This window comes from Stegodyphus dumicola, chromosome 6, assembly GCF_044657685.1.
Source record: "Stegodyphus dumicola isolate Sdum_Otavi_A_Nest chromosome 6, ASM4465768v1".
Classification (NCBI taxonomy): domain Eukaryota; kingdom Metazoa; phylum Arthropoda; class Arachnida; order Araneae; family Eresidae; genus Stegodyphus; species Stegodyphus dumicola.
In genome coordinates this window covers 67,432,488-67,459,906 of record NC_140773.1, presented here as the reverse complement: position 1 = coordinate 67,459,906, position 27,419 = coordinate 67,432,488, and the positions used below count along the sequence as shown (strand labels likewise).

At 31.8% G+C, this 27,419-nt stretch overlaps 1 protein-coding gene and 1 non-coding gene across 6 annotated transcripts in view; one reads left to right on the top strand and one right to left on the bottom strand.

Moving 5' to 3' along the window:
• The window catches only part of LOC118193935 (ATPase family gene 2 protein homolog B-like), a 177,979-nt gene that overhangs the window by 69,785 nt on the left and 80,775 nt on the right, over positions 1 to 27,419 (bottom strand). For all 5 annotated transcript variants that reach the window (XM_085818475.1, XM_085818473.1, XM_085818472.1 and 2 more), the window contains 2 exons: positions 17,928 to 18,062; positions 10,704 to 10,826 (listed from right to left, as the gene is read on the bottom strand). In XM_085818475.1, coding sequence (XP_085674601.1) covers positions 10,704 to 10,826; positions 17,928 to 18,062 — 258 coding nt within the window. The remainder of the gene's footprint in view (positions 1 to 10,703; positions 10,827 to 17,927; positions 18,063 to 27,419) is intronic.
• On the top strand, positions 21,385 to 21,508 carry LOC118193936 (U6atac minor spliceosomal RNA). The gene has a single exon (XR_004759022.1). It is a non-coding gene; the product is annotated as a U6atac minor spliceosomal RNA (small nuclear RNA).

Genomic DNA, 27,419 nt, shown 5'->3' with positions numbered 1-27,419 from the left:
ATAAGCTGAATAAAATAAAAACATCTGCCCTGAAGATAAGGATAGTGCTGACAGATCAACTTACAGTTTATTGCTTGCCGCAATGTCCCACCCCCCAAGCATAGCAGCGTTAAAATTGATAAACAGATTTCGGAATGTTAGAAAAACAAAGGATATGCCTTTATCCATTTTTTGCAGCAATTCCACTTTTTGTTTGATGGACATCGAAACATGCTTTCGCTTTGTAGATAGATCCTTTGGCAGCTCCAGAATCGGAAATTCTATTTGACATAATCGAAAGTTCAAGCTTACTTTTATAAAATTGCTCTAACAGTACGCAAAAAATACTAAACCGGATCCAATTAGAAGATTAAGGAACAACGCAATCTGCAACATTAACTGAAATAGATAATTTTAGCTTAGCTTATACCGTCCATTATACATTAAACGCGCATGCGTAAACGTATTATGTGCATGCGCACATGTGTATAGGTATTACACACATGCTTAAACACCTATGTGCATGCGTTCACACATGCGTGAGTTCAAAGTTTGTAGTTTCAAAGTTTGTAGCTTTGAGATCCGGATTATAGATCATTTCGTATTACGGGTGTCCGGATTAACGACTTTTGACTGTATAAATTAAAAATAATTTTAATATTTGATTATAAGTATTCCATTTAGGATGCATTGATGTTTTAGTCAGAAAATGCTTTTATAATGGAACATATATTTTTTATTTTTATTTGCATAGCATGAAATGAAAAAAGTTTGATAATCTCTACCTTAAATCAAATTGCCTCTTCACTTTCATTGAAAACAAAAACAAAAATTACATTATCATTTTAACAGAAGGAGGACAAAAATATATAAAATTAATTTAGGAGAATACCTACATAGGTTGCTTTTACGGCACATAAACTAAACAATTTGCTTCATGCTGAACAAAGAGAATACCAATTTCCACAAGCTATGAGTTAAGCAAAAATAAATTTTACTTGTTATATTTCTAATCTTTAATGTACTAAAATAGATAAATCTATGATCCTGTATGCTTTACTTACCACAATAGTTAAACACATACTTTCTTCCCAGCTGCATGGAAAGGAGAAAATAGATACAACTTTTATCATTCCTTTCCATCAACTGCTTATAGCATGTAATTATTTTGAGAGGCATCACACTTGAATGCCAACTCTCATGCAATATTTACCTTCTTAAAACAAGGAATTAAAATACTTCTTTTACATGCTAAATGGCAAGTGAAAGTTTTGTTGATGAAGGAAAATGAACTGGAGACAAAAACAAGAATTCTGTCAGTCACAATTCAAAACATTATTATAAATTCTCCAACAAAGATTTAAAATCTTTCTATTAAGCCATAATTTGTGAGGTCAGATTTTAGTCTTTATTATAAATATAAATATGAAGAAATGAGAAATTTTTCAAATTTTAAGTGAATTACCTTAAGCTTATCTTTCTCTCACAAAATAATTAAAAAATAGAATACTCATAGACTCAACTAATATCTGTATCTTGTTTTTCGGCAAGGAGTGTGAGAAAACATATGAACATTGTTTTAGCACTTTTTGTGAGGAAAAATTACCATACTGTTTGATTGTAGGAAAAAAATGTTGATGGAGTGACTGTGCTGTGGGCTGGATGAAATCCATAGGACTTTTTTAGAATGTGGTTTTTGGCAACTGATAAAACATCTAATTAATAGCTGGCTATATTTAACTACATATGCTTGTGCCACGCCTGCATCTGTTTCCAGGAAGAAATATAAGGGGAAAAAATTTACCCTTGTAAAATCTGCACTTTTTGAGAAGAAAAATTGTTGTGAAACTGATTAGCTGTATCTAACAAATATTAAAAACAAATCTCTTCATTTTGATGTACGAGACACAGATGGCGTTGGCTGTCATTGAAGTAGGAAGAAAAAAAGGGTTTTTCCCTTTTCGACCTCGTGACGTGAACTGATTAAGTGTGTAATAACTTTCGGGGCCAGAAAAATTTCCCGACAATTGTTAAAAAATGTATATATTTTGTAGTATAGAGAGAATATAATTAGATAAATCAACATATTAGAGTTTTTATTACAGATTCAACATCACACTACCCAGGTAAGTGAGCAAGTTTTGTCTTTAGTTTTTCTGGATTGCTCGGTATCTGGGATGAGTGAAGGAAGTATTTTTATTTTAATGATATTTAATGATAAGACTATGTTTTAGTAATAACAAAAAGTGGCGTCTGCGACAGGATTCTAAGAAATAAACTTTAAAAAAAATATTTTAATGGTTATAGATAGTTTTTGATGTATTAACGTATAATTAAGTTTAAATTCGAAACTATTTTTTGTAAAGCAGTTTGTTTTATTTTGAAAGTTAACTATGGAAGCTTTAAAGGCTCTGAAACTTAAACGGGCAGGTTTACGCACTTCTTTTGCAAAAACTGCTAATATTTTAAAAACGGAATTAGTAAAAGAAGATTTTTCTGTAGATTGAGTACGAGATAAACTTACTAAACTACAAAATGTATATTCAGATATAAAAAATGTAGATGATAAAATTCTTGATTTGTTAGCTGAAGATGGGGAAACTTTAGAGGATGATGTTACTAAAGAAATCGAAAGTCGCGAGGTGTATTCTGATGATTTCATAACACTAACTCGGCAAATTAATGAAAAATTGCAATTTTCAGAAGAAATCAATTTAGAAACAAGACCAAATGATGGTGCTGGTATTTGTTGTAGTAAGATTAAACAGTATAAACTTCCGAAAATTGAACTTAAGAAGTTTGATGGGGAATTGATAAATTGGTTACCGTTTTGGTCGCAGTTTGAGAAAATTCACACTGACCCTGATTTATATGAAAGTGACAAATTTTCCTATTTGATTCAGTGTATGAAGCCCGGATCACGTGCTAAAGAATTCATTGAAAGCTATCCGGTGACTTCGGAAAATTATGATAAAGCTGTTTTAGCTTTGAAGGAACGTTTTGGGAAACCTGAGAATTATTAGTAGAAGTGTATGTTAGGGAACTAATTAAATTAATTGTTTCTAATGTGAAGGCAGATCAAAAGGATAAATTACCTCTTGATAAACTGTATGATAAAATTGAAGCTCAGTTGAGAGCCTTAGAGTCTTTAGGTCATAAGTCGAGCGAAAACACATCGTGGTTATTTCCGATGGTGGAATCGTGTCTCACAGAGGATGTTTTAAAGGCGTGGCAAAGGAGTTCGCTCTTTAACCAGCCTGAAGGAACTGATCTTTCTCGCCTTACCAACTTAATGAAATTTTTAAAGTCTGAAGTGGAGGGTGAGGAGAGATTAAAATTGGCGCGTAATGGACTCGATGGTGTTAGTCGTAAAGAAGGATATCATGATAAAGCAAAGAGGGAAACAAAAGGTAAATTTAAATTTAAGAAACAGGGAAATGTTCCCACTGCCACAGGTTTTCTTACAACCAGAGAACATGCATGTATTTTTTGTGGTAAAATGCATGATAGTAAAAATTGTTACGATGCGCGTTCATTATCTCTTAATGAAAGGATTTCTAAAGTTAAGGAGAAAAAATGCTGTTTAAAATGCTTGGAACCAAATCATATGGCAAAGTTCTGTAAACAGTTTGTTAGGTGTTTTGCTTGTGGTAAATCACACTCAGTTATTTTGTGTCCGGACATTAATAATGAAACTGAACTTCCTACAGAAAAATCAGAAATAGACAGCATACATACGGTTACAGCCAGGCAAACTTGTACCGCTGACGTAGCTTTAATGACTTTACGCATAAGAGTAGCTGGTGTCAAAAAGCGTAAAGATGTTAGATTACTCTTAGATTGTGGTTCCCAGAAATTGTATATTTTGAAATCATTAGCCACTGAATTGGGGTTACCAATTATTTCCGAAGAAAATGTTGCTCTTACTTTATTTGGAGGTGCCAGAACAGAGGCAAAGATGCATAACAAATATTTGGTAAAATTATGTTCAGCCAGTCCGCGTAAGTATTCAGATCTAGAATTTGAATTTTTAGATCAAGACATAATATGTGGGGATATACCTCGGGTACCCAAGGGTCCAATATTGAAAGAATTAAAATGAAACAACATTTGGTTGTCGGATCTGGGAGCAGATTGTCCAAAAATAGAAATGCTCATCGGTAGTGATATTTATGGAAAAATTCTCACGGGATCAGTAAAACAATTAAAAGGAGGACTAACAGCAGTTTGTACAAAACTTGGTTGGACAGTTTGTGGTGTATTGGAGGAATTCGTTAATCACAAAGATAAAGATGCTTCCATTTTGTGTGCAAGTTTAGTGGGTCACGACTTTAAAATCTCCGATTTTTGGAGTTTAGAAACGATCGGAATATTAGATGCTCACCAGAATTCAACTAACGCTGCTGAGGAAGAAATTGCCCACGAACAATTTTTAAACTCTCTTTCCAGAAACGAAGATGGTCGTTATTGTGTCGGATTACCTTGGTTAGTATATAACGCAGAATTGCCATCAAATCGTCATGTAGCAGAAAAAAGATTGTTCAGTGTCACCCGAAAACTCAAGTCTTTACATAAATATGAAGAATATGATAGAATTTTTAATGAATGGACGGAGGAGGGTGTAATTGAAATAGTACCAGACAATGAACTGAATTATAAAGGGCACTACTTACTGCATCACCCAGTATTTAAACCAGACAGTATCTCAACTAAGATAAGACCTGTTTTTGACGCATCATGTAAAGTTAATAGATCGCCCTCCCTTAATGATTACTTAGTAAAAGGACCAAATTTAATAGAAGAAATCCCTTCAATTTTGTTAAGATTTAGAGAAAAATGCATTGGCGTAACCTCTGATATCCGGCGTGCATTTTTACAGATTGAATTACGGAGAAAAGATAGGGACTTTTTAAGATTTTTATGGTGGGAGAAAGATAATGTACTGAAGGTTTTCCGCCATACAAGGGTAGTTTTTGGAGTAAAGTCTAGCCCTTTTCTATTAGGAGCGGTTATTTCAGTTCATTTGGCACAAGTACCAAAGGAACAAAGTTCTATTGCTCAGAAATTAAATAAATCCTTTTATATTGATAATTGTGTGACTTCTGTTGATAATGAAAAGGAGCTTGTGAATTTTGTGAAATCTTCTACTGAAATATTAGCTGAAGCAAAAATGGACTTACGTATGTGGACCTATGGCCCAGTAGAAAAAGATGTGGAACTAACCCAAAGTACTTTGTGCACTGAGTCCACAATGGAGAACTCTGTACCAGTTTTAGGAATTATGTGGGACAGAATAGAAGATAACCTTTATATTGAAATTAAGACTGTATTGGTTTCGGATAATTTGTCTAAAAGAGAGGTTTTGTCAGTAACGCAGACAATGTTTGATCCTTTAGGTTTCTTGACACCTGTTTTATTGCCTGCAAAGTTACTGCTACAGGAAATTTGGGCAATAAAAGCAGATTGGGATACTCCATTACCAGATAGTATCAAAAACAAATTTTCGAGGTGGTATAATAAATTACAAATTTTGAATAAGTTGAGAATACCGCGACGTATAGGTTTTGGAGATAGAAGTTCCTGGACACTTCATGTATTTTGTGATGTTAGCCAGCATGCTTATGCCACGGTAATATTTTTGAGAAGCGAAACTAAAGAAGAAACATTAGTCAGTTTTGTAATGGCTAAGTCAAGAGTCGCACCCTTAAAAGAACTTACTATTCCCTGTCTAGAACTTATGGCCTGTCTTTTGGGCGTGCGTCTTTCCAAATATGTGACAGAAGCTCTTACATTGGATGACATCCCGAAATATTTTTGGATCGATTCCACCACGGCCATATCTTGGATTCAAAGAAATGATGCGTGGGGGACTTTTGTGGGCAATCGCGTGAAGGAAATTTGCGCTTTCACTAAAGCAAATCAGTGGTCATATGTACAGGGTCATTCTAACCCAGCTGATTTACCTTCTCGTGGTTGTTCACCTCTTCAGTTTTTCGAATTAAATTGGTGGAGAGGACCTGTTTTGCTCAAAGACCCTAGAGATAGCTGGCCAAAATTAGAGGTTAAGCCAAATGAAACTTTAGTTTTTTCAGAGCGCAGGAAAGGCATAAATTTAAATGTAAATCTTAGTATAACTACAAAAGCGGATAAAGTTAAGTGGTGTGAGAAGTTCTCTAAATTTTCAAAAATGTTAAGAGTTTTAGGTTGGATAAAGAGATTTATCAAAAATTGTCAAAAAAAAAATTGTAAATAAAGAGCTTTTTCTGTCTGCTTCCGAGATAAAGGAATCTAAAATTATACTTCTTTCACTTGTTCAGGGGGAGAGTTTTCCAGAGACTAGAGACTCCATCAATGGTCTTTTGACCATACGAGATCAGAGTGGCTTAAGAAGAGTAAAAACAAAAATCACCGAACGAGATGATTCTTATGCATTCTGGTACCCGATTTTATTACCTTCTAAGCATTATATTGTTGACTGTTTAATTAGAGATTACCATTTAAAGCATTCTCATGCCGGCGTACAAGCATTAACTGTTATAATTAGAGAAGAATTCTGGATCATTGGTGCAAGACGCCGAATTAGATTGGTGGTGAAACAGTGCGTCCGTTGTAAACGATTTTCAGCAAAACCTCCAACTACTGCACCCATTCAATTACCATTAGACAGAGTTCGAGATGCGTTCGCATTTGAAGTTACCGGCATAGATTTATGTGGCCCTCTGATTCTCAAAAATAAAAACAAATCCTGGGTAGTGCTGTTTACGTGTGCTGTTTATAGATGTGTACATTTGGAACTAGTGACATCCGTAAGTACCGAATGCTTCATTCAAGCATTTCGTCGGTTCATAGCCAGAAGAGGTCGGCCATCTACAGTTTATTCAGACAACGGCACAAATTTCGTCGGTACATCTGCATTGCTGAAAAAGGAAACTTTGCATCCCATCACTTGGAAATTCATTCCGCCCACTGCTGCTTGGTGGGGTGGATGGTGGGAGCGTCTAATCCGCACAGCCAAGAATTTGATTGTGAGAGTCTTAGGACAAGCTGCAGTCAATTACGAAGAGTTACTCACCGTCATCTGTGATGTGGAAGCCGTAATAAACTGTCGACCACTAACTTATGTGTCAAATGACTCTGAGGATCTTCTACCATTAACGCCTTCCATGTTCTTACAGGACATTAAGGTTTCAGGTACAGCAGATTTGGATGCTTTAGATCGAAATAAACTCTTGACTCGTCAGCGTTTCTGCCAGGAACTTCGAGAACAATTTCGTAGCCGTTTCCGCAAGGAGTACCTTGGACAGTTAGTACAAAAGCATGGACAGACGGACTGTGAATTAAAAGTTGGAGACATCGTGCTAATAGGTTGTGAGAACCTTAAAAGAGTGAACTGGCCAATTGCTCGTGTCCAAGAACTTTGTACAAGCAGAGATGGACGTGTAAGAGTTGTAAAAGTGAAAACTAGAAATGGCATACTGATTCGTCCTGTATGTAAACTGTACCCTCTAGAAGTGTGTTCCTGTACTAAGGATACCATTATTTGATTTTTGATTTTCCTTCTGAAAATCAAAAAGGTGGGAGTGTTGTGAAACTGATTAGCTGTATCTAACAAATATTAAAAACAAATCTCTTCATTTTGATGTACGAGACACAGATGGCGTTGGCTGTCATTGAAGTAGGAAGAAAAAAAGGGTTTTTCCCTTTTCGACCTCGTGACGTGAACTGATTAAGTGTGTAATAACTTTCGGGGCCAGAAAAATTTCCCGACAATTGTTAAAAAATGTATATATTTTGTAGTATAGAGAGAATATAATTAGATAAATCAACATATTAGAGTTTTTATTACAGATTCAACATCACACTACCCAGGTAAGTGAGCAAGTTTTGTCTTTAGTTTTTCTGGATTGCTCGGTATCTGGGATGAGTGAAGGAAGTATTTTTATTTTAATGATATTTAATGATAAGACTATGTTTTAGTAATAACAAAAATGTTACCACACTGAATTATTGTTTTAGTGCAGAAAAAGATAAGGATAGGCTATATGGGAAAATGTATTGCAGGGTATCAACTGAAAATATTCTAAAGTAACAAGCATCTCAAATGCAATGGATAGAGGTGATGATGATCTAATATCGGGGAGGTGAGGGAAACATTTTTGATGATAAAAGTGAAAGCAACAATTCATCAAGAGATAAATGATTAAAAGGCACTGTAATAATGAAATTGAATTAGAATGCTTAAAAGAATTGCTGTTGTACAGCTTTTGTGATACCACAGACAAATTTTGCTTTAGATAATGTGCTTAAAAATTACTGCTCAAAAACTTATGCTGAATGCATATGCTTCCTGCCTATTTTGAAGAAAATAGCTCAAAGTTGCATAATTGCAACGAATTTTGAATTTTCTGGTAATTAAAGACATGTAATTACTTTAGTTCAAGGATTTTCTTATTTTGAACATTTTTTATCTTTCAGTAATTATCAGAGTTTTTGCGAAAGAATAAATGCAATTTATAGAACTTAGAAACTGGATAATCACTGAATGCCCACACCTACAATAAAAGTATCTTTACATAGACTTTCTTTGACTCAGCCGACACACGTGTCGGTATCTGTGCTACTCTGTATAAACATGTTGGTATCGGTGCTTAAAACTATTTGTTTTAAAAAATACCCTGGAAGATATGACTACAGGAAACAGGAGATTAAGCTATACAACTAGGAGTGTTAAACTACGCCAAAGTGCATGGAAACAGAGCAGCAGCAAGGCATTTCGATCCACCACCTACTGAAAAAATGATACGTACTTGGCGTACTTGTAAAAAGATCTTGGGAGGACGTAAAGGCTGAAGTAATTGGTAAGTCCTTTAAGAAGTGCGGAATCAGTAATCTCTTGATGGAACAGAAGACGACGCATTATTCGAAGAAGGTGATACTAGCGATGACGGAAACAGTAGTGATGACGATATCCTTGTTTTCAATGATGATGATAGTGAAAAGGATTTTTATGGTTTTGAAAGTGATTAATGTCTTATTTCATGATAGGCAACGTTTTCCTTGAATCTGTGTTTTTTGTTGTTTCTGCTTTATTTTGATTGCTTGCCGTTCATTCATTTATTCACTATTGAAATTTTCATATCATGTTCAAAATAGCTTGCCATTTGTTAATTTTCCTTAATAAAAATATGTTTGGTAATTGCATTCAATGATTGTTTATTTGGCTTTTATGAAACATGAGAACTAAAAGAAATCCCATTTAAAGTTATTGTGGTACCGCGCTCTTGCGTGGACTATTCAGACTTTTTTTCTTTGTGTATGGCCTTCTAAATAAGGGTGCGTCTTATATGCCGTCAAATACGGTACTAAAATTAGTCTTTTACAAATAAAAAACTGCAAATCTCATGTACTCCATGTTTATGCCAAAAAATACATCTTTTCCTGTTTATCTTTTTTTGCCCACTTCTATGAAGATCAAATTTGCTCTAGCAATATTTTACTACTCTTAAAGTAAATATGAAAATGTTGACTAGAAATAATTTTTAAATTATATTTCACAAAAAGAAGCCAAAGATAGTCCTTTTCCCTCACTTTTGTCCAGTGAGCTTACATACAGCAATACAATATTTAAAAATCAGTGGTTTAGATCAGCAATTCGCAACCTTTTGGCTAACCCGTTCCATCTAAACAAAAATTAAAAAGCTTTCGCACCACCACTACACTTTACAATTATTATTTTCAATTTCTCTAAAGAAATATTAATACATAAAAATATATTAGATTAAAAATTGGTTACCATTTAAATTTAAAAATTTAAGTTACAATACTTTAATTCTAAAATTTAGTGTGAAAGAGAGATTAATTTCTTTATATTTGGTCTTATTTCACTTAGTTCTAATTGTAAATTAGGATCCACTTTTAATTTTGTTCTGCATTTAATTTTCAAATATAATATGGAAGAAAATCCTTGTTCATACAAATAGGTTGTGCAAAAAGGCAATAAAATTTTAATAACTTCATTTGAAAACCTTTTAAACTTTTTTCCTCGGTTCAGCCAAAAGTTTCCAAGTATGTTACATTTGAAATCTTCAGTTAGAGTTTTATCACAGGAAATTTCTATCAATTATTCTTTTTTTTTTTTTTTTTTTTTTGTTTGTTTGTTTGTTTTTTGCCATGGATGTTTTTTAAATTTAATAGTTTAAATTACTTTGTTTCTTTGTACCACAGTATGCATTTTTCTGTTATGTACCACCAGTTGAGAATCGCTGTTTTAGATCATTATTTAAAACTTTCAGAAAATAAATTATAGAAATAATTTATGTTAAAAATCATTATACATTAAAAAAATCAAATTATTTGAATAATTTATAAAACATTATTTCTCTAATTTGCTCTAATTTTGAAAAAAGCATCTGCAGTTCTAAATGAGTTGAGAACAATTCACAAACACAGCATAAAAGAACTTTTGTAAATTGCAGTTTTGATATAATAAAGGGGGAAGCTAAATATTATATTTGTAAAATTGATTCGTTCCATGCTGTGAATTTTAATGGGTGAATTTTTTCAAAATTTTTGCATAATGTTTAAAAAATGAGAAAAATAATATTAAACAACAGGAAACATATGCTTAGATTTACAAAAGCAGTATTATAAATTTCAAAAATTTGTCATAAAATAAAATATCATAAATTATAACTTTAAAAAGCATTCATAAAAGAACTTCCTACCTTTTGATAAAGATTTTTCAGATCTGCACCAGAAAAATGTTCCGTCTTTTGTGCTATTGTTTTCAAATTTATATCTTTCATGGGCACACTTTCAGTTATAGTTTGAAGAATTTCTTCCCTTTCCTAAGAAAGTGAAAATCCATCAGCATAAATTAGAAATTCTACTCTAAACATTTATCAACAGATGATACGATGCAAGCAGATATATTTTTGCATGATACAAACAGGATTTGCCTTCTTTTAAATAAATCTGGCACTGATTTTCACATTTTTCTGAAGCTGGATTTTCTAAAAGTAAAACTACATACAGTAGAACCCTGTATATTTGACATGACAACCATTTAGATTTTTCTCCTGTATAATCCAAGGAGCTGTTTTCAACAGTTAAAGGTAGAAATAAATATGCATTACAATTTTAAGCAGAAGTATGCATTAAAATAAACCAGAATATATAAATATATATATAAATTTAAACAAATTTAAATTCTAAACAAATACATATAAAAGTAAAAAAGTAGAAAAGCAAATTTAAATTCTAAAAAAAGGAAAAAAGCCAAAATAATTTAAAATAATTTAAAAATATGCAAACATGTAAAAGATTTAATTCTCGAACTAATCTACAATATCATTTAAATTCAGAAGCATAAGCAAATCAAGTGTAAAATCTATCCATGAAAATAAATCTACTAATTTAATAAATTAAAATTAAATTAAACAATTTTTTTTAAAAAATGCATATGTGAATGATCGTAGAGTAGGCAGGAGACAGACTTATCAAGGGGAAGTTGCCTCCAAACCTAACTCTCCAATCATTCAATTCGTGTTTCGTCATTCATGCAGGCAAGGGTAAAAGTGAAAACCAAAAGTAATTCCAATAAAGTGGTACCCTTAGAAATTAACATTTAAGTATTAACATTTAAGAATTAAAGTTCAAAAAGGAAAATACTAATTAAGTCTCTTGAGAAACAAGCAAGTAAAATCAAGAATTAAACTTTTTCTTAAAAAATTAAATTTTTTAAAAATTAATTTTTTATAAAATAATAAAAAAAATTTAGAAACCAATGTATTTTAGAAATCCTTGTCTACAGAAACTTCCCCTACACGAATATGCATATCAATAAAAAGAAAATATAAAAGAACTATACATAATCCATATAAACCAATAAGAAACAAAAAGTAACAAAAAGAACTAATTCACAATTTTTAAAATAAATATATATTTAAAAATATAATTTCATATTTAGAAAATACTTAGATACTACATAAAAAATTTTTTAAAAAAAATACTTAAAGCAAGTAAATAGTAAGTTTTAATTAATTTTTTAATTAAACTCAATTTATTCTTTTGAAATAAATATATATATATATATATACTGCTTAAAATAATGAGAGTAACTATGTCTCTCATTATTATTTCTTTGAGTAACTATGTGTCACCATCATTAAATGAACATCAAATATGAAAATTATCTTCTGAATAACAAAGATTTCACTGTTCCATTTTCCATAGTCCCTTTTCCCTTACTCCATTACAACTAAGTTACTCTTGATAAAAATTCATTAATATTTATTAAATACCATTTTTTGATATTCTATTTCTTACAAGGTTTCCAACCATGAACTCTCAATTTTTCGAAAAAAATATATATGAATCTATTCAATTACGCCCCTTCCAAAAATGTTAATATTCTATAGATAATTAGAAAAAGAATTTTCAAATTTTGATCGCCTATAAATTTTGATTGCATGCATAAAGTAACCAGATAACTTCTCATAAATAAAAAAAAAAATACTAATCTCCAAATAAATTTCCCCCTTTCAGAATAGTCATCAGAGGAGTCCTATACAATTTTTCCAGGCCATAGAAATACGATTTACGAGCACTGGAACTAACTGTTTGCAAAATATGTGTAACATTTGATTAAATAAGTGAGACATTTTCAAATCTCTGTCCTCTCATGGCCATCTTAAGCTTTGGAAAAAAAATCAGCTGACAGTAAATCAGGAGAATGTGATGGGTGATTTATAACTGCATTTGAATGCTTAGCAAGATAGTGTTGTATAGAGAATGCTGTAACAGGCCCAGCATTACTGTGTACAAGAAACTATCATTCAGAATCAAAAGGTTCCTAACTCGCCTTTATCTGTTTCTTAATCAAAAAGACTGATTACTTGTAAAAATACTGATTAATTAATTGGTTGATTTCTAGGAGCAAATTCATGATGAATAAGAGTTTTGCAATCAGAAAATGTATATAGAGTTTGCTGTTCTTTGATAGCATAAACTTTTTTTTTTTCCCAATGGCAGATTGTGAACAGTTACTGTGTAGCCCAGTCAATTAATCTATACAAGGCTAGATGTGGTAATCTCTTTATTATGGAGGCACCTAATAGGTGGGCCGCCATCGCCTCCTATGAACGGACGGATAGTTACAACCATGTCTTTTCTGGGATTCAAACCCAGGCCTTTCGGTATCACAGTCAGGCTTCCCTAACCACTATATTGTCTGGGCAGCTGGTAGCATAAACTTGTAATAAAAAAAAAAAGCATTTTAAAGTTTATTAGTCTTTGGTGGCATAAACCAAGTCCAAACTCTGTGCAGACACAAAGTGAATTATCGCTGTATTCGAAAAGAAGTGAAAACTCTTAAGAAGATTTAACAAACCTTTTTATTAAATCAGAAATGGAAGATGTCTTGTGCTTCACAAAATCAGCCAACCACTTGTGGTGATGTAACTTTAAGTTACAGTCAATTTCAAGATTTAAAACTAAGTCTTGTAGCCAAAGGCTATATTATTGCTTTAACATGAAGTTAGCTCAGACTTCACACCGACATAATAATTTAAATGACAGAAACTGCAAAGACGAAAAATTATAATCCTGTCTGAGCAAGCAAAACTTAGTAGCATGGCCTCAAGAGACAGAAACACGCTTTGACTTTCAATCCGAGAAGCCTCAGCTTAGATACTTTTAACCTGATTTACGTTCTGGCAGGGAAATGGAAAAAAGATGTGACAGTAAAGATTTAAATCATAATAACTCGTTAGATACCAATAATGGAACTTTACATGTAGTTAGCATCACCATAGTCTTTGATTTCGACATCTGTCTTTTTCATGGGTAAGGGTGGTCCTTTTGCACTGCTGCACTTTGTCTTTTTGTTTCTGGGTCGTATTGTAGACACCAGGTTTCATATCCTGCTATGATACATTTTAAGAAATTGATTTCCTGTCTCCTAGTAATCAAACCTTCATAGCAAGCTTTTTTGTCTTCTTTTTGCCATTCAGTCAAAATTCAAGGCACAAATCGAGCTTAAACTTTTCTTATTTTCATTCAATTAAAATTAACCTATAGTTTTCTTTGCTTATCCTAAACATATCTAGAAGTTGCTGAGTTGTTACATGTGTATCAGCTTTTACCAAAGAATGAATTTTCTTCACATTTTCCTTATTCTTGGATGTTAAAGAGTGCCCTATCTTTGCTTGATCTTCAGTGCTCTCGCACTCACATTTAAAGCAGTTGTATTACTCATACACTTGCGTTCTTTATAGTGATGCATCACCATAAAGTGTTTGCATCATCCCTAATGTTTTAGGAGCAGATATATCTAATTTGTAAAAAACTTTAATGCTATAATATTGTTCCATATCAAAGCAATATTTTCCCCCTCAGTAACTAAAAATGATTATACCATCCAAATAACATATTTAAACTGGCTGTAACAAGAGTTCAGATGTCACAAAAAATGCTTAGCATTTATTTGTTTACTTTATTAAATTTTTTTTTTTCAATGTAAGTTGTTTAAGCTGCTTCGATTTTTGTGCTAATACTTTCTATTTAATTCTACAGACAGACACAATTTTTTGTTCAGTTTCACTGTTCAAGTCCTGTATATGCTGTGTCAAGAATTCTGACTGACTTGTCAATCGAAATTTTTTTCATTTTCCAATAACCTCTCTGTCACTTTCCTCACTACCGGTAGCGTTATTTTCTGGATCTAGAACCATACTACAGATTTTGCTGTCCGTTAATTGATTGATGATTGGAGCATTGTCATCGCAATGAAAAACTTCTGTTATATCATCTTCATTTATTACCGCTTCTCCACATTTCTATACAAAATCCATTAATTGGAAAATTTGACCTGCGGTTTGTGAAGCGGAAAGCCTTCAAATTCTCGACTATCATCTTCATCATCCTCACCATGAAATATAGGCCATAAATTATGCCAAGCACTTTTTAAAGTGTCTGGAGACACATCCTCCCATGATCTTGTGATGCTCCACATAACAGATTTTATGCTAAAATATTTCAAAAATTCTTGAATAATCTTGTCATAATTCAAGAAATTTAAGAGGGACTTTAAAAATGCTACTTTACATTTGCATTTCAGTGTGTGCACTATTCCGATATACATCGGCTGAATGATGGACATATAGTTTGGAGGAAAGAATAATATGAATTCATTACCTTTCACTAAAACTTTAAGTGGAGTATGAGCCATACAGTTGTCTATAATTAGGACAATTTTTGCGTAAGGGGAACCAACCTTCAAATGTTGCCAACCCTCAGGTATAAAATAATTTTCAAACCAATCAATCATTAACGCTTGTGTCTTCCATGCTCTTTTATTTGCATGATACATAACAGGGGAAACTTTACTCTTTTAAATATTCGAGGTTGTGTATTTTTTCCGATTATGGAATGTTTACACCAGTGTGTTCCTGCAGCATTTGCACATGCTAAAATTGTTAGTCTCTTGATACAAGCCTTTTCTGTAGAGGTTGCCAAGGCATTTTGCAGTACATATAGCCAGAAAAGACGTTTTATCAGTGTTGTAAATTTATTCTGAAGATAACTTTAAACTATTAGTGAGTTCAATGAATTCATCTTCAAATAGTTAGCAGCTTCAGTATGAGCTGAAGCTTTTTCACCTGAAATTTTAATTGCCTTATACCAAGTTCATTTCTTCATGAAATATTTTGGCTTGAGCCATTAGCATTGGACCCTTCAATGGAACACCCTCGCTGCAGAACCTATTTAATCATCACTTTGTCATGATCATCACTTTTTGCATACTGAATAATTTTCTATTGTTCACTGCAAGTATCATACATATGACATGCACAGTTGACTTTTCAGTGCCATACTCCTTGCATAAATTTGAGACGTATATATCTTTATCCATTTTTTTTTTCCCCCAGCAATTTTACCTTTTCTTTAATGGGCATCGAAACATGTTTTCGTTTGTAGATCCTGTTTAACCTCCACAATTATAAACTCTTTTCGACATAATTGAAAGTTGATACTTTAATTTCATAAAACTGCTGTAATAATAACAGCCTGAAAAAAATAATAGGCTTGATCAAATCAGAAAGTTTAGGAACAGTGCAGTCTGCTATATTAACTGAAATTCCCTTGGAATCAGTAAAGTATAATTTTAGTCTAGTTTAATAGCATCCGCTACACATTATTTATATATCATGAGATTGGCGACAGAAGACAAGTTGTGCCGCTAAATTTTGTCTTGCTTCTATCGAGCATTGAGACAATTAAACCTGAATAGTATTAGTTTAGTTATTCATTATACTTATACCTATTTCTTGCACATGCTTAAGGCTTATCTGAGTCCAGAATAAATTCCCACATATACTTAAAAGGCTTATCGAGGGCTGGCGCTAGATATCTTACAGCCTGATGCAGTCTTTGCAGGTCCTAAATTCCACTACCTCCTTACGTTCTAAATTTTGACACCCCTAAATTTCAGGTCCCAGTGCTTTTCCTAAATTCTAAAAATTTTTTTGCTCTTAATTTTGTTGCTTAGTGCTTCTCTAAATTCCAAAAATTTTGTCTTACCTAAATTCTGCCATCCGGTGTAGCCATATGAGGCACTGGTGGAGGTTCTGTGTTTATATTATCAGGTTCAATATTCCGTCTTACTTTCTTTGGGAACATGTGCAGACCTGACTCGGAACAGGGAGCTTACTAAAGCTATGTTCAATAAATGTGGGAAGTAGACAGGATACAGGAAGGGTATACAAAACCCTTTATTTTTCACTCTTTACAATAATTTCCATACTTCGGAATACAGAGACCAACTACTTGTGGTCTGAACGTAAGAATATAAAAATATAACTAAACTCTATCTTTACTTTGGAATAATAAACAAGGAAGAATGGCCGTATATTAACAGGAAGCCGTATGTAGTACAGAGAACTGTTAACACTACAATACGTTTAAAATTATCACGAGGATTAAACCTCTGGCCTGGAAGGCAAACAGCAACCGAGTAAAACTTCTGAGGCAAGCGGCCTGCTTCGACTAATTCCTTCCTCTCTCTCGCTTGGCAAAAAACCACAACTTAAGTACTTGGCGTTCGCCAGACAAATTTTGCATAAATAAGTTAACGCTTTTAATTATGGCCGGAAGTAGAAAATAAGAAGTGATAGTAAAGATTTAAAATAAAATAAACGTTAGTAAAACTTAAGATCCTTACAATATGAATAACAATTCAGTTACTCTTAATTCAAGAAGCAATTAATAAAAATTTTTGACCTATGAGTATCATTAATAAAATCTATTTTTAACATATGGAAAGAAATTTTTGTAAAATTTTTCCTCATCATCATTTCTTAGTGCATTTAACTTAAATCTGTAATCATTGTCAAGTGTAAAGTTAACAGAAAAAGTTACCATACTCTTTGTTATTCAGTTAATATAAAAAACATTGTCTAGGCATCGCTGCATAAAACATTACTGAAGTTTTTATATGTCGGATAAATATGCAGTGATGAAAGCAAAATATAATGAATAATGATTTGCCAGGTTGGCGTCAGGGATATAAAATAATGGTAGGTGTAAAATCAATGATGTTTCTATGTAGAATGTTTCAATTTGAGTTGTATGCCAAGCAGATACACAGATAGGTAGTCAAATTATTGATGACACAAATTTATGCTAAATTGATTGTTTCTTTACTAACGAGGTAATTTAGTGATGAAATGAAATTAAGAATCAGGTTTCTCCATATGTTTTATTATGGGGGTAGGGAGATCAAACATGCATGCATAAAGCATATTAAAAATTCCTAAAAATATATTAGGTGTCTGCATCTCAGATTTTGCACTGTATATATTAATTCTTTCACTTTTTTATTTCATCATTTAATGTTTTAATTTATCTGTTTACTTTATGGGCCCACCTTACAAAAACAGAAAACTTACTTCAATATCTGGTGGAGGAACGAAAAGTATCACATCAAAGCGACCGGGTCTTAATAATGCATCATCGATAAGGTCAGGTCTGTTTGTAGCAGCAACAACAATCACTTCATCAGAACAACGTTCCATCATTTTATCCTTTTAAAAAAGTAAATTTTTTATTTTAACTTTTAAAATGCATTTAATGGGAAAATTTCAATATTCTTACATACTGACTTTATATTAATTCTTAAAAGAAGAGGGATAGATTATAGCCTTTTGGCTATAATTTTTCAAATATACACACACACACACAAAGAAAAAAAAAAAAAAAAGTATTAAGCAAGATATAAAGTTGATTCTTCCTAATAAAATTAGCAAATCACAACCTTGCATCTTGGAAATCCGACCTCGTACAAAAAACGATTTTCGGTCAAAATTTTGATTTTTACTTTATTACATTATCTTAAAGAATACATCTTTGGCTATCAAATACAAGTTTCTGCTTGTTGATAGGTTAATTAGAACTGAAGTTATAAGCATTTATTTATTATCAATATTTTGTAAATTATAAACCTTAATACTAAGTTTAGATATTTTGTAATACATTTTAAGAATCTGGCGATAGTTTTCCCCCTTAATTTCGTATTTAGTTTGGTGCGGAGGGTATTGGACGTTGAATGGGTGTGTTGCTGCTTTGTCGATTAGTGTTGCAAAGTGCTTGATTTGAAAGCTATGTCAAATTTTTGCATCATTTGCAACAAAATAAATAGAATGGAATGCAATCTTCAGCACGACATATGTAAAGCGTAACATAATTGTTCTGCAAATTATAAAGAAGCAGCCTCGGGTATGGAAGCAGTTGGTGCTTATGCGCTTTTTGAATGACTTATTACATTACAAAAGCTGAAGTATACGGAGTGTTATGAGGATGGGGATTCTAAGGGATTTTTAACTGTGAAAGATGTATATGGGAAAGATTCAGTCAAGAAACTGGAATGCATTGGACATGTATAGAAAAGGGTTGGTAGTAGACTACGAAAAGTAAAAAACTCCGCTCCTGAATTGAAAGGAAAAGCTAAACTGGCTGATTCTTTTATTGATAAACTGCAGAATTAGCAATTGCGATTAAAAGTAATGTGGAAACTTAACTGAGATGCAGCAGGTTGTACTAGCTGCTTGTTCCATTGTAGTTCTTCTTTGAAACCAATGCTCTCCTCAATCAATGAGTTGGAATGTGCGATTGCAGAAATCAGAAAAACAAAACAGGCAAAAACCTCTGGTGTATCAACATATATTTTGTTTGATTAAACCTACATATATTCTGTTTGATTAAACCTACATATGGAGTTGATTACATAAACAAGAGTTATTAAAAAAGTGCATGCATGGCAAAACTCAAAATATCAGGAAACGTTTTAATGGCATTTTATTGCAAATTGTTCCGAAAGAAACATTCAAAAACTTGCGAACATTAATGTTTGGAACAAATGTAAGTGTTGTGTTATTTAATGATGGATTTATAAGCTTGCTTGAAGCATTTTCAAGGTTAGGTATGTATCCTGAATTTTACACTGAGCAGGGAATTCGAAAACTTGATAAAGTGCAAAATCATGACTCTTGGCGGCATTGCACAAGTTTTACAAAAACCCAAAGAAAAATTTACGCTTTGTTCGAAAGAAAAAGTGCAAAGTGTGTGAAGAAAAAATAAGATGTCAGTTACAAAGCAGGCAAATTTTAATTATCAGAGATGCTTCTTTCACTAAGAAATTGTTTTATGAAATCTTTAAACTTGTTTTCTGAAAAATGATTTTTCTGTAAATATTGCCCATAGTAACAGCCATAACTCAAAATTTTATCGATAAAATTAAATGGTACTTTCTATACATGTTTCATATAATCTGATGCATGCTCTGAAGTGGAAGATTTTAGAAATATTAATTAGAAGTTGAATTCTTGCTTTTTATTTTTAGATTTTGGATGCAATAATAGGAAAATATACAGTAAATACCATATGTTGCATACAAAACAAGTGTAAATATAAATACAAATTTAAAAAACTGCATATTTATATATAAATATTTCACCGTGGTTGTTGCCATAAAGGCAAAATTTAAGGAAAAATGATCCTTTATTTCATTATTTTTCAAAATTAAAACTACTCAGCCTTACCTTTTAAGCTGTTTTCATTAATTAATATGCTTATCTTCAAATTAATATGTTTATAGTTAAAAAAAAAATATTTTTAAAAAAATGGTTCCCGAATGAGGTTGGATACATTAGTCGGTTAAAACTTAATACCAGAATCACATAATAATTATCCTAACAGTAGGAATAAATTCAATCTAGTTGAACACGTAAAAGATGCACAGAATTGTGAAGATTACAATGAAATAAAGAAGGATCTTAAGAAACCCTAATGTTGTCTTCTCTAGTTTGCTTAAGTGAATAATGCAAAGCACACAAGGTCTAACAGCCTAAAGAAGGATGTCTTTGTGAAGGACTTTAAGGATATAGAAATTGTTCGGCCTTTCAATAACAAAAAAGCTCCCATTAGCATTTGGATACAAGCTTCCAAATACTAGCTGGATGCATTAAGCCAGAAATACCTAAATTGTGTGAAAAAAAAACAATATAATTCAACTTATATAATTAGTATAATTTTCCTAACGATTAAAAAAATTATAATAAAAAACACCATGCAACTTAATTATTAGAAGCTTTGAAAAATGCACATCATATGAAAGGGGTCCTTGAACTCATGACGTTTAAAGCGCCGTTCCCACTGGGGTTTATCTGAGCTAACGGAATCAGTTCCCTGTGTCGACTAGCTCCGCTGTGCCTGCAGTTCAGATTTTTCAACTTGCTGCTCTATGGGGAAAAACTGGTTTTGGGGATGGGTCGACTACGTTAGTTGTGTTCGTTAGCTCAGATAAACCCCAGTGGGAACGGGCCTTAAGACCCACTGTGCTAACCACTTATGGGAACACACAAAAGGAACTGCAATGACTCTTTACAAGGGAAATTACCAGTGCACTAAGTCTTTTCAAATAAAGGGTTTCCGCCAGAGACTGAGTGGTTAAGACAGTTGAATACCGGGAGTTCAACCTGGATTGAATCTCGCAAATGGGCTAGTAGTCTTAGTTCTCCGCATATATAATGTGAATATGAGCTCCTCTTTCATTCTTTCCCTTAGGCATGTGGCCTTCCATATTCAAATAACCTAACTTTATCTTTTAAAATAAAGTTGTACGAATAGATTCTGCTTTATGTTTCCCATTTTCAGAAGCCTTAAGATTTGCCCTACAATTGTCTTAAAGCTTAAAAATGATTAGTTCAAACTGGTTAATAATGTCCAGTTTGGGTGTATTTTTCAATTATTTCTGTTTCAATCTCTTATCAGTATTTCTATCAAATTCTGAAAACATTTTAAATAACGAAAGCAAACGATGTACAGACACAAAGTGTTAAACAAAAGACTGTGTTATATGAAAGGACAGAAGGTTAGCACTCTCCTTGACAAGGAAGGAATGGCCTCTGGACCTAAACACATATATGGTTAAGGTACTGATGCCTACTCTGAGACAATTTAAGCAAATTTATTTCACCAAAGAATAACTTGATTCTCACTTGCTAGATGGCACCAGAGGCACATCTCCCAATTCTGCCTGTTAACAAAACAGTTCTCACCAGCTCAAACATTCTTTTCCTCTACTTTATACCAATGAATTCAACTTATTTTTCAGTTCGGGGATAAAATCCACATGTTTGTTTTACTTAGATTTAATCTAAGTAATGCACAAGTGCTTATTTTTCTATTTACAGCCAGTGCCCTTAGAGCATTAAGTCAGGTACAGGTTAAAAGTACAGCAGTTGATGCCTCAGTACCAACCAAGAAATTCCTGATTTCCCAATAAGGGAAACTGGCTCGTATTTACATAACACATGGGAAAAACCAAGAAAACATCCATGGAGCAGATTTTGAATTTCACAGAACCAAAATTATCTGGAACCGTGGACAGTTGCCTTAAATACTGCTCTGTTCTACAAATGTATATAGTATACATAATTGCACTCTGCTTTTATAAAAGCACCATCAACTCCTTCAACATAAATGTATTTTTCTTTGTGATTCTTTACAAACAGGTAGACATTAGCAATATCTTAAAAAATCTGGTTAAAGAAAAGGTAAAGAATGTATAAAAATGGATTATGATGATTACTTACAAGATGGCAGAATTTGAACTTAAATGGAGAATTCAGCTCTATAGCATGTAACCAAGTGAATTTCTTTTAAGCTTTTAACAGCAAAATATTTCATGCATTATTACTATTATTTCAGGCCTTTTCATACAGACTGCACACACAAACTAGGATTAACTTAATGACTACTTACACACTGTGTCCATAAAAGTTCTTACCTGGCCTTTTTTTTTCAACTGTTTGATCATAACTTTTGCAACTGTTGATCATTATAACCAATTATAAACTTATTTTCAAATGATGCAAATATCCATGTTTTGATATCTTAAAATTTTTTTAAATAAATTTTACCAAAATTACTAAATTCAACAGATTAACTGATAAGCGTTTTTGTGCAGATTATTATGAAATATATTGATGAGTATAATTCTTTTTTCAAAAAAGATATCTTAATCACAGAACCTTACAGACTTTATGTTCTAGAGCAGATTTTCTTAAACTGTGGGTCGCGGGACCTGCAGCAGGGGGTCACCAAAAATTTAAGCAGTTTTGATATTTCTTTAACTTATAATAATTTTACAGTTACCAAATATTTTTACACAATGTATCTGAAAATAGGTAAAGATAAGACAATACAAACAAAGAAAAAATGAAAATGTTTCGATGCATTCTTTTTATAATATAATATAAATGTTCATTTTACTTGCTTTGTACATGACGCTGTCACTTCCTCTGTTACTTATTTAAAATCTGCACATTGTTCTAGGTCTTAAAATAAGAAATTAAAGTTAATGGCCTAAAACTGCAATAGTATATTACAGTACATGTGAAAAAAGTGACAGTTTCACTCACTTTGCGTGTGTCGGGTTTGCTCAATGCTTAAGGGGTCCCGACAGAAAAAAGTTTAAGAAGCCCTGTTCTAGAGAACACTGGCAAGCTTCAGTGCTGTCATATAGCCAGCTCATAATATTATTTACAACAATTAAAAATTCAAAAGGTTTCCTGTTTAATGAGCTTTTTACAAAACTTCATAAGAATATTAATAACATATTTTTAACACTTAAAAACTTATAATTTACTTGTGTAAAAGTTCCTTTAGTATCACAGCTGTGATAAGAATTGTAAAATAAAGAATGATCACTTGGAAATCACAAAAGAATATCACTGAATAGTATTTACGCTCTGAATGCCATGACCGCCTTTATCTGGCCACGAGAATTTTGCACTTGGTATATATTAGATTACAACTTAAAATATTTTGCTTTAATAATGTAAATATCATCTTAATGAAAGTTTAAGAAAACAGAGACAAAAATAAGTAATTCTACAAATTTAGCTAGTAAATGCTGTTTAAATTTAGGTCTTCATGAGCATATTCAAAAGCCATGCCACCTTGAATTATTCTAATTTATTTATTAATTGACCGCTGAAGCTAATCTGAAAATAACATTAAATACTGAAAACTCTAAAATTAAATTATCTCAATCAATTTTTGCTATATCAAACTTTTTATTTTTTTGTTTTTATAATATGAATATGAAATTTTCTTAAATATAAGAACCAAGAAATTCTATAAAAAACTACATGTCTTCTTTTTTAATAAAACTGATTTTTTAATTAAAAAATGCCAAAACATGAATATTTACATCAATTAAAATTTTTTTGTTATTGGAAGTATACGACCAATGGTTATGAAAATAAAGACAGGGTAAGAACTTTAGTGGATATGGTGCATATTTCCTTTGTAATATATGTAAACACAATTTACAGAAAATAAAATTGAAATGATTTAATATTTATATCTTAGATGCAACACTGTATTCAGCAAGCAAGCCAAAACTTATCTCATTTATGTATTTATAGACTATGGTTGTTCCATTATTATTATAAAGTAAATTGAAGCTTTGAGTTAGTTTAAGAGTTTTTTTAATTTATTTAGATTATGGTTGTTCCATTACTACCATGTAAACTTAAGCTTTGAGTTAATTTAAGAATTTTTAACAATTATATTGATTTCAATACTATGAAAAGTTACACAGCACAAAATTTTAAGAAGCTTTTCAATTTTATCAAATGTGTACAATGTGTAAACTGGCCTACAATATTTGACAAATAAGTAGCCAATAAACTTTAACTGAAAAACAATTATGTTGTGTATACTTGCTAACTTGGAAGGGTATCTTATGTTTAATTTTAGTTGAATGTAAAATAGTTAACATATTCTGTAATATAAATTTATTTGATTAATTTCAGAATTATGTAAGTGAAAACTAGTTTTATTTTTTAGATTTAATCGGAATGAGGTGTGTATTTAGACAAATAAAAAAATAATCATTCCTTTCATAGCTTTATAAAATAAAAATATTTTGCTTTTTTGAATAGTATAATCTTTACAAAAATAAAATATGATAAAAAAATAAATAACATTTCCTCAAATGGGTGTGCATTTTGCTTAAAAAAATTGTTAAAAAATGTTTATTTCACAATACTTAATAAGTATTTTGACTGCAAATGAAATTTATTCAGATCCCATTATTCTCAGTTTTGGAATTCTGGATGGGTGGATGCATTGGATTTCCTATGCTTGAATACATGTTTAATAAAAAACAAACAATAGAAGGCTATATTTCCATACTCATTTTCTTAACTACCCTTGCATTTAGGTATTCTAATATTATACCAAGGCATTTAAGCATATCAGGTATTTTAATATTATACCAACGCATTTAAGCATATCAGATATTAACTAATCAAATAAGCAAGTATTGAAACAGAAAAAGTTTTTATTATGCCCTATACAGTGGAACCTTGCATCATGAATACATTTCATAAACAAATTATCTAAACAAAAAATGCCATGGATGATGAACAGTGCTTCGCGTTTCGAACACTCAGGTCATCAATATATGATGCTCAGAGGTATTTTGAAATAACCTATGCCACATAATAAACACTCTACTGCAGTACTGAAGGGACTGAGTTTGAATCTCAGAGAAGACTTGGTTGTAACTGTCCGTTACCTTCATAGGAGGCAATGGTGGCCGCCTATTAGGTATCTCCACAACAAAATGGCCATCATTTCTGGCCTTAAAATGGCCAATGCTGAATGTTGCCCATTCAGCTTGCCACTGGAGTTAAAAAAAAAAAAAAAAAAAAAAAAAAAAAAAAAAAAAAAAAACCACTTAATGCCATCTGTAAACATCATTTTAATATCTTCCAATGTAATGTCTCATTAACAAAGTCTGATAGCAAGTGACTACAGGACCATGAATTTGGCCTAAAGGAAATTATGGCCAAATTGGGTTGTAGGCAGAGACTTTGACACTTAGGACATTTTTGTTATCTATGTGACTGTGCCTCTAAACAAAAACACGGAAGTTAACAACGAAAGTAACAAGAAATTACAAGAAGAAAAAAAAAAGAGCTAAAGCAACAGCAGTTAATTATAAAGAAGCGCCTTCAAAAAAAGAGAAAGCGTGAAAAAATACTCTAATCTTTCTGATTCACGAAATGTAATGAGATAGATAGATAATGAGTAGTGACTGTATCACTAATATCCACCCCTTCTATATTTTTATTGTACTGCAATATATAGTTAAGTTTCTTAATACTTTCTTCTGCTTTGTAATTTTGTTTACCAGAATCTTCTAGTTCGTGTCCATGCATTGTAGTTAAAAGCAATACTTCCTTCTTTTTATCTTTAAATGCAACCAGATACATATTTTTACTAGATATTGTCCTTACATCGTTTTGTCTCATTGATTTTAATCTGAAATTTTTTGCATACCTTTCTTAGTTTTCACGATTGTGGCACAAACATTCATTTTTGTATCATATAAATCTAATGCAAGAATGGTCAAGTGAAAATCTATCCAGATAATAAGTTGTATCCCTTTCCCAAAAGATCACTTATGATGGTTTTCACCACATATGCCATCTCTTGCTGTAAGACTGTATATACTAAAAAGTCCGTAACATAACATGTATGAGATTCATTAGTTTATATGTTTTTATGCCATATGAGGATTGTTTCGATGGAACATATTACCTAAAAACCTAGCCTGCCTTTACACATAAACAAAGATTCATCAACAAACACATTTTTTTCTTTTTCGGTTAATACACATCTTAAAATTTTTCTAAATGTGGCTTAATAAATGGTTTCTGTTTACCTAATTTTTTTAGCACTACTGTCTGGTGTAAAATGAAGATATCACATCTTCAAAAATCTATCTCTTGACATCAATTTATTAAAAAAAATGGTGTAGTTATCTGATTTATAGTAAACTGCATTTTTAGAACTTTTTTTTTTTTTTTTTTTTTTTTTGGGGGGGGGGGTTATACAAATTAGTATATTTAATGCTAAAAAAATTCATTTCTTCATGTGACACAGTACTGAAATGAGAAGGGGCAGGAGAATCTCGAAATGATCCACTGAGGTCTGGATCTTAATGCAGGTCAAAATCTGCAAAATTATTTGTTTGTTCCATAATTAAATTCACTAAGTCATCATTAAAATATCTGAGGAAAAAAATCTTCTGTATCACGGCCATCATCTATTGTACTGTAATTAATACTAGATGTATGAATATAAGCATGCAGCTGCAAAACTTTTAGTGTAGGAGACCAATTGTCACTTATGGATGGAGCAGATGTTGAGGTAAAAGGATGCAATTCTGAATCTGATAAAATATTCGTAACAAAATCCAAAAATTCACTGCTAAAGCCACTGACGTTGCTGCTACCTAGATCTTCTTGTTACAAAGCTGTATACTAAGCTTCTGTTAAATATCACTTTCGTTTTGACATCCTGATGGAAAAAAAAATTTCCAAAAAAATGTACATTCACACAATAGAAAGAACATCTTATTCTGCATATGAAAAGAAAAAACTTAAAAAAAAAAAAAAAAAAAAAAAAATGCTCTAAGCAAGATAATTTTCCCTTTTTCCCTTAGAAAGCAACTTGAAAGAAACAAACAAAAATGCATCATAATTCCCATTTATCTTGGTACCATGGACATAGAATGGCATCTGTTAGAATTAAAAATATTTAAATTTCATTCCATGTGATTGTTATGTATACGTTACATCAGTCTAGCTAGGCATGAATGCTCAGAGATGCAGACATGATATCAAGCATAGATGAACCAAATGCTACTGTATATGTCTGGAAAGGGTTAAGAAACCATCATAAAATCAGCAGAAGGGTTATTTCTTCACTAAACAGATATTAAGATATATAGTTATATTTTGAATACAGAATAAATTTAGAATTGGGATATTCGATTAAAATAAGCTTACTCCAAAATACAG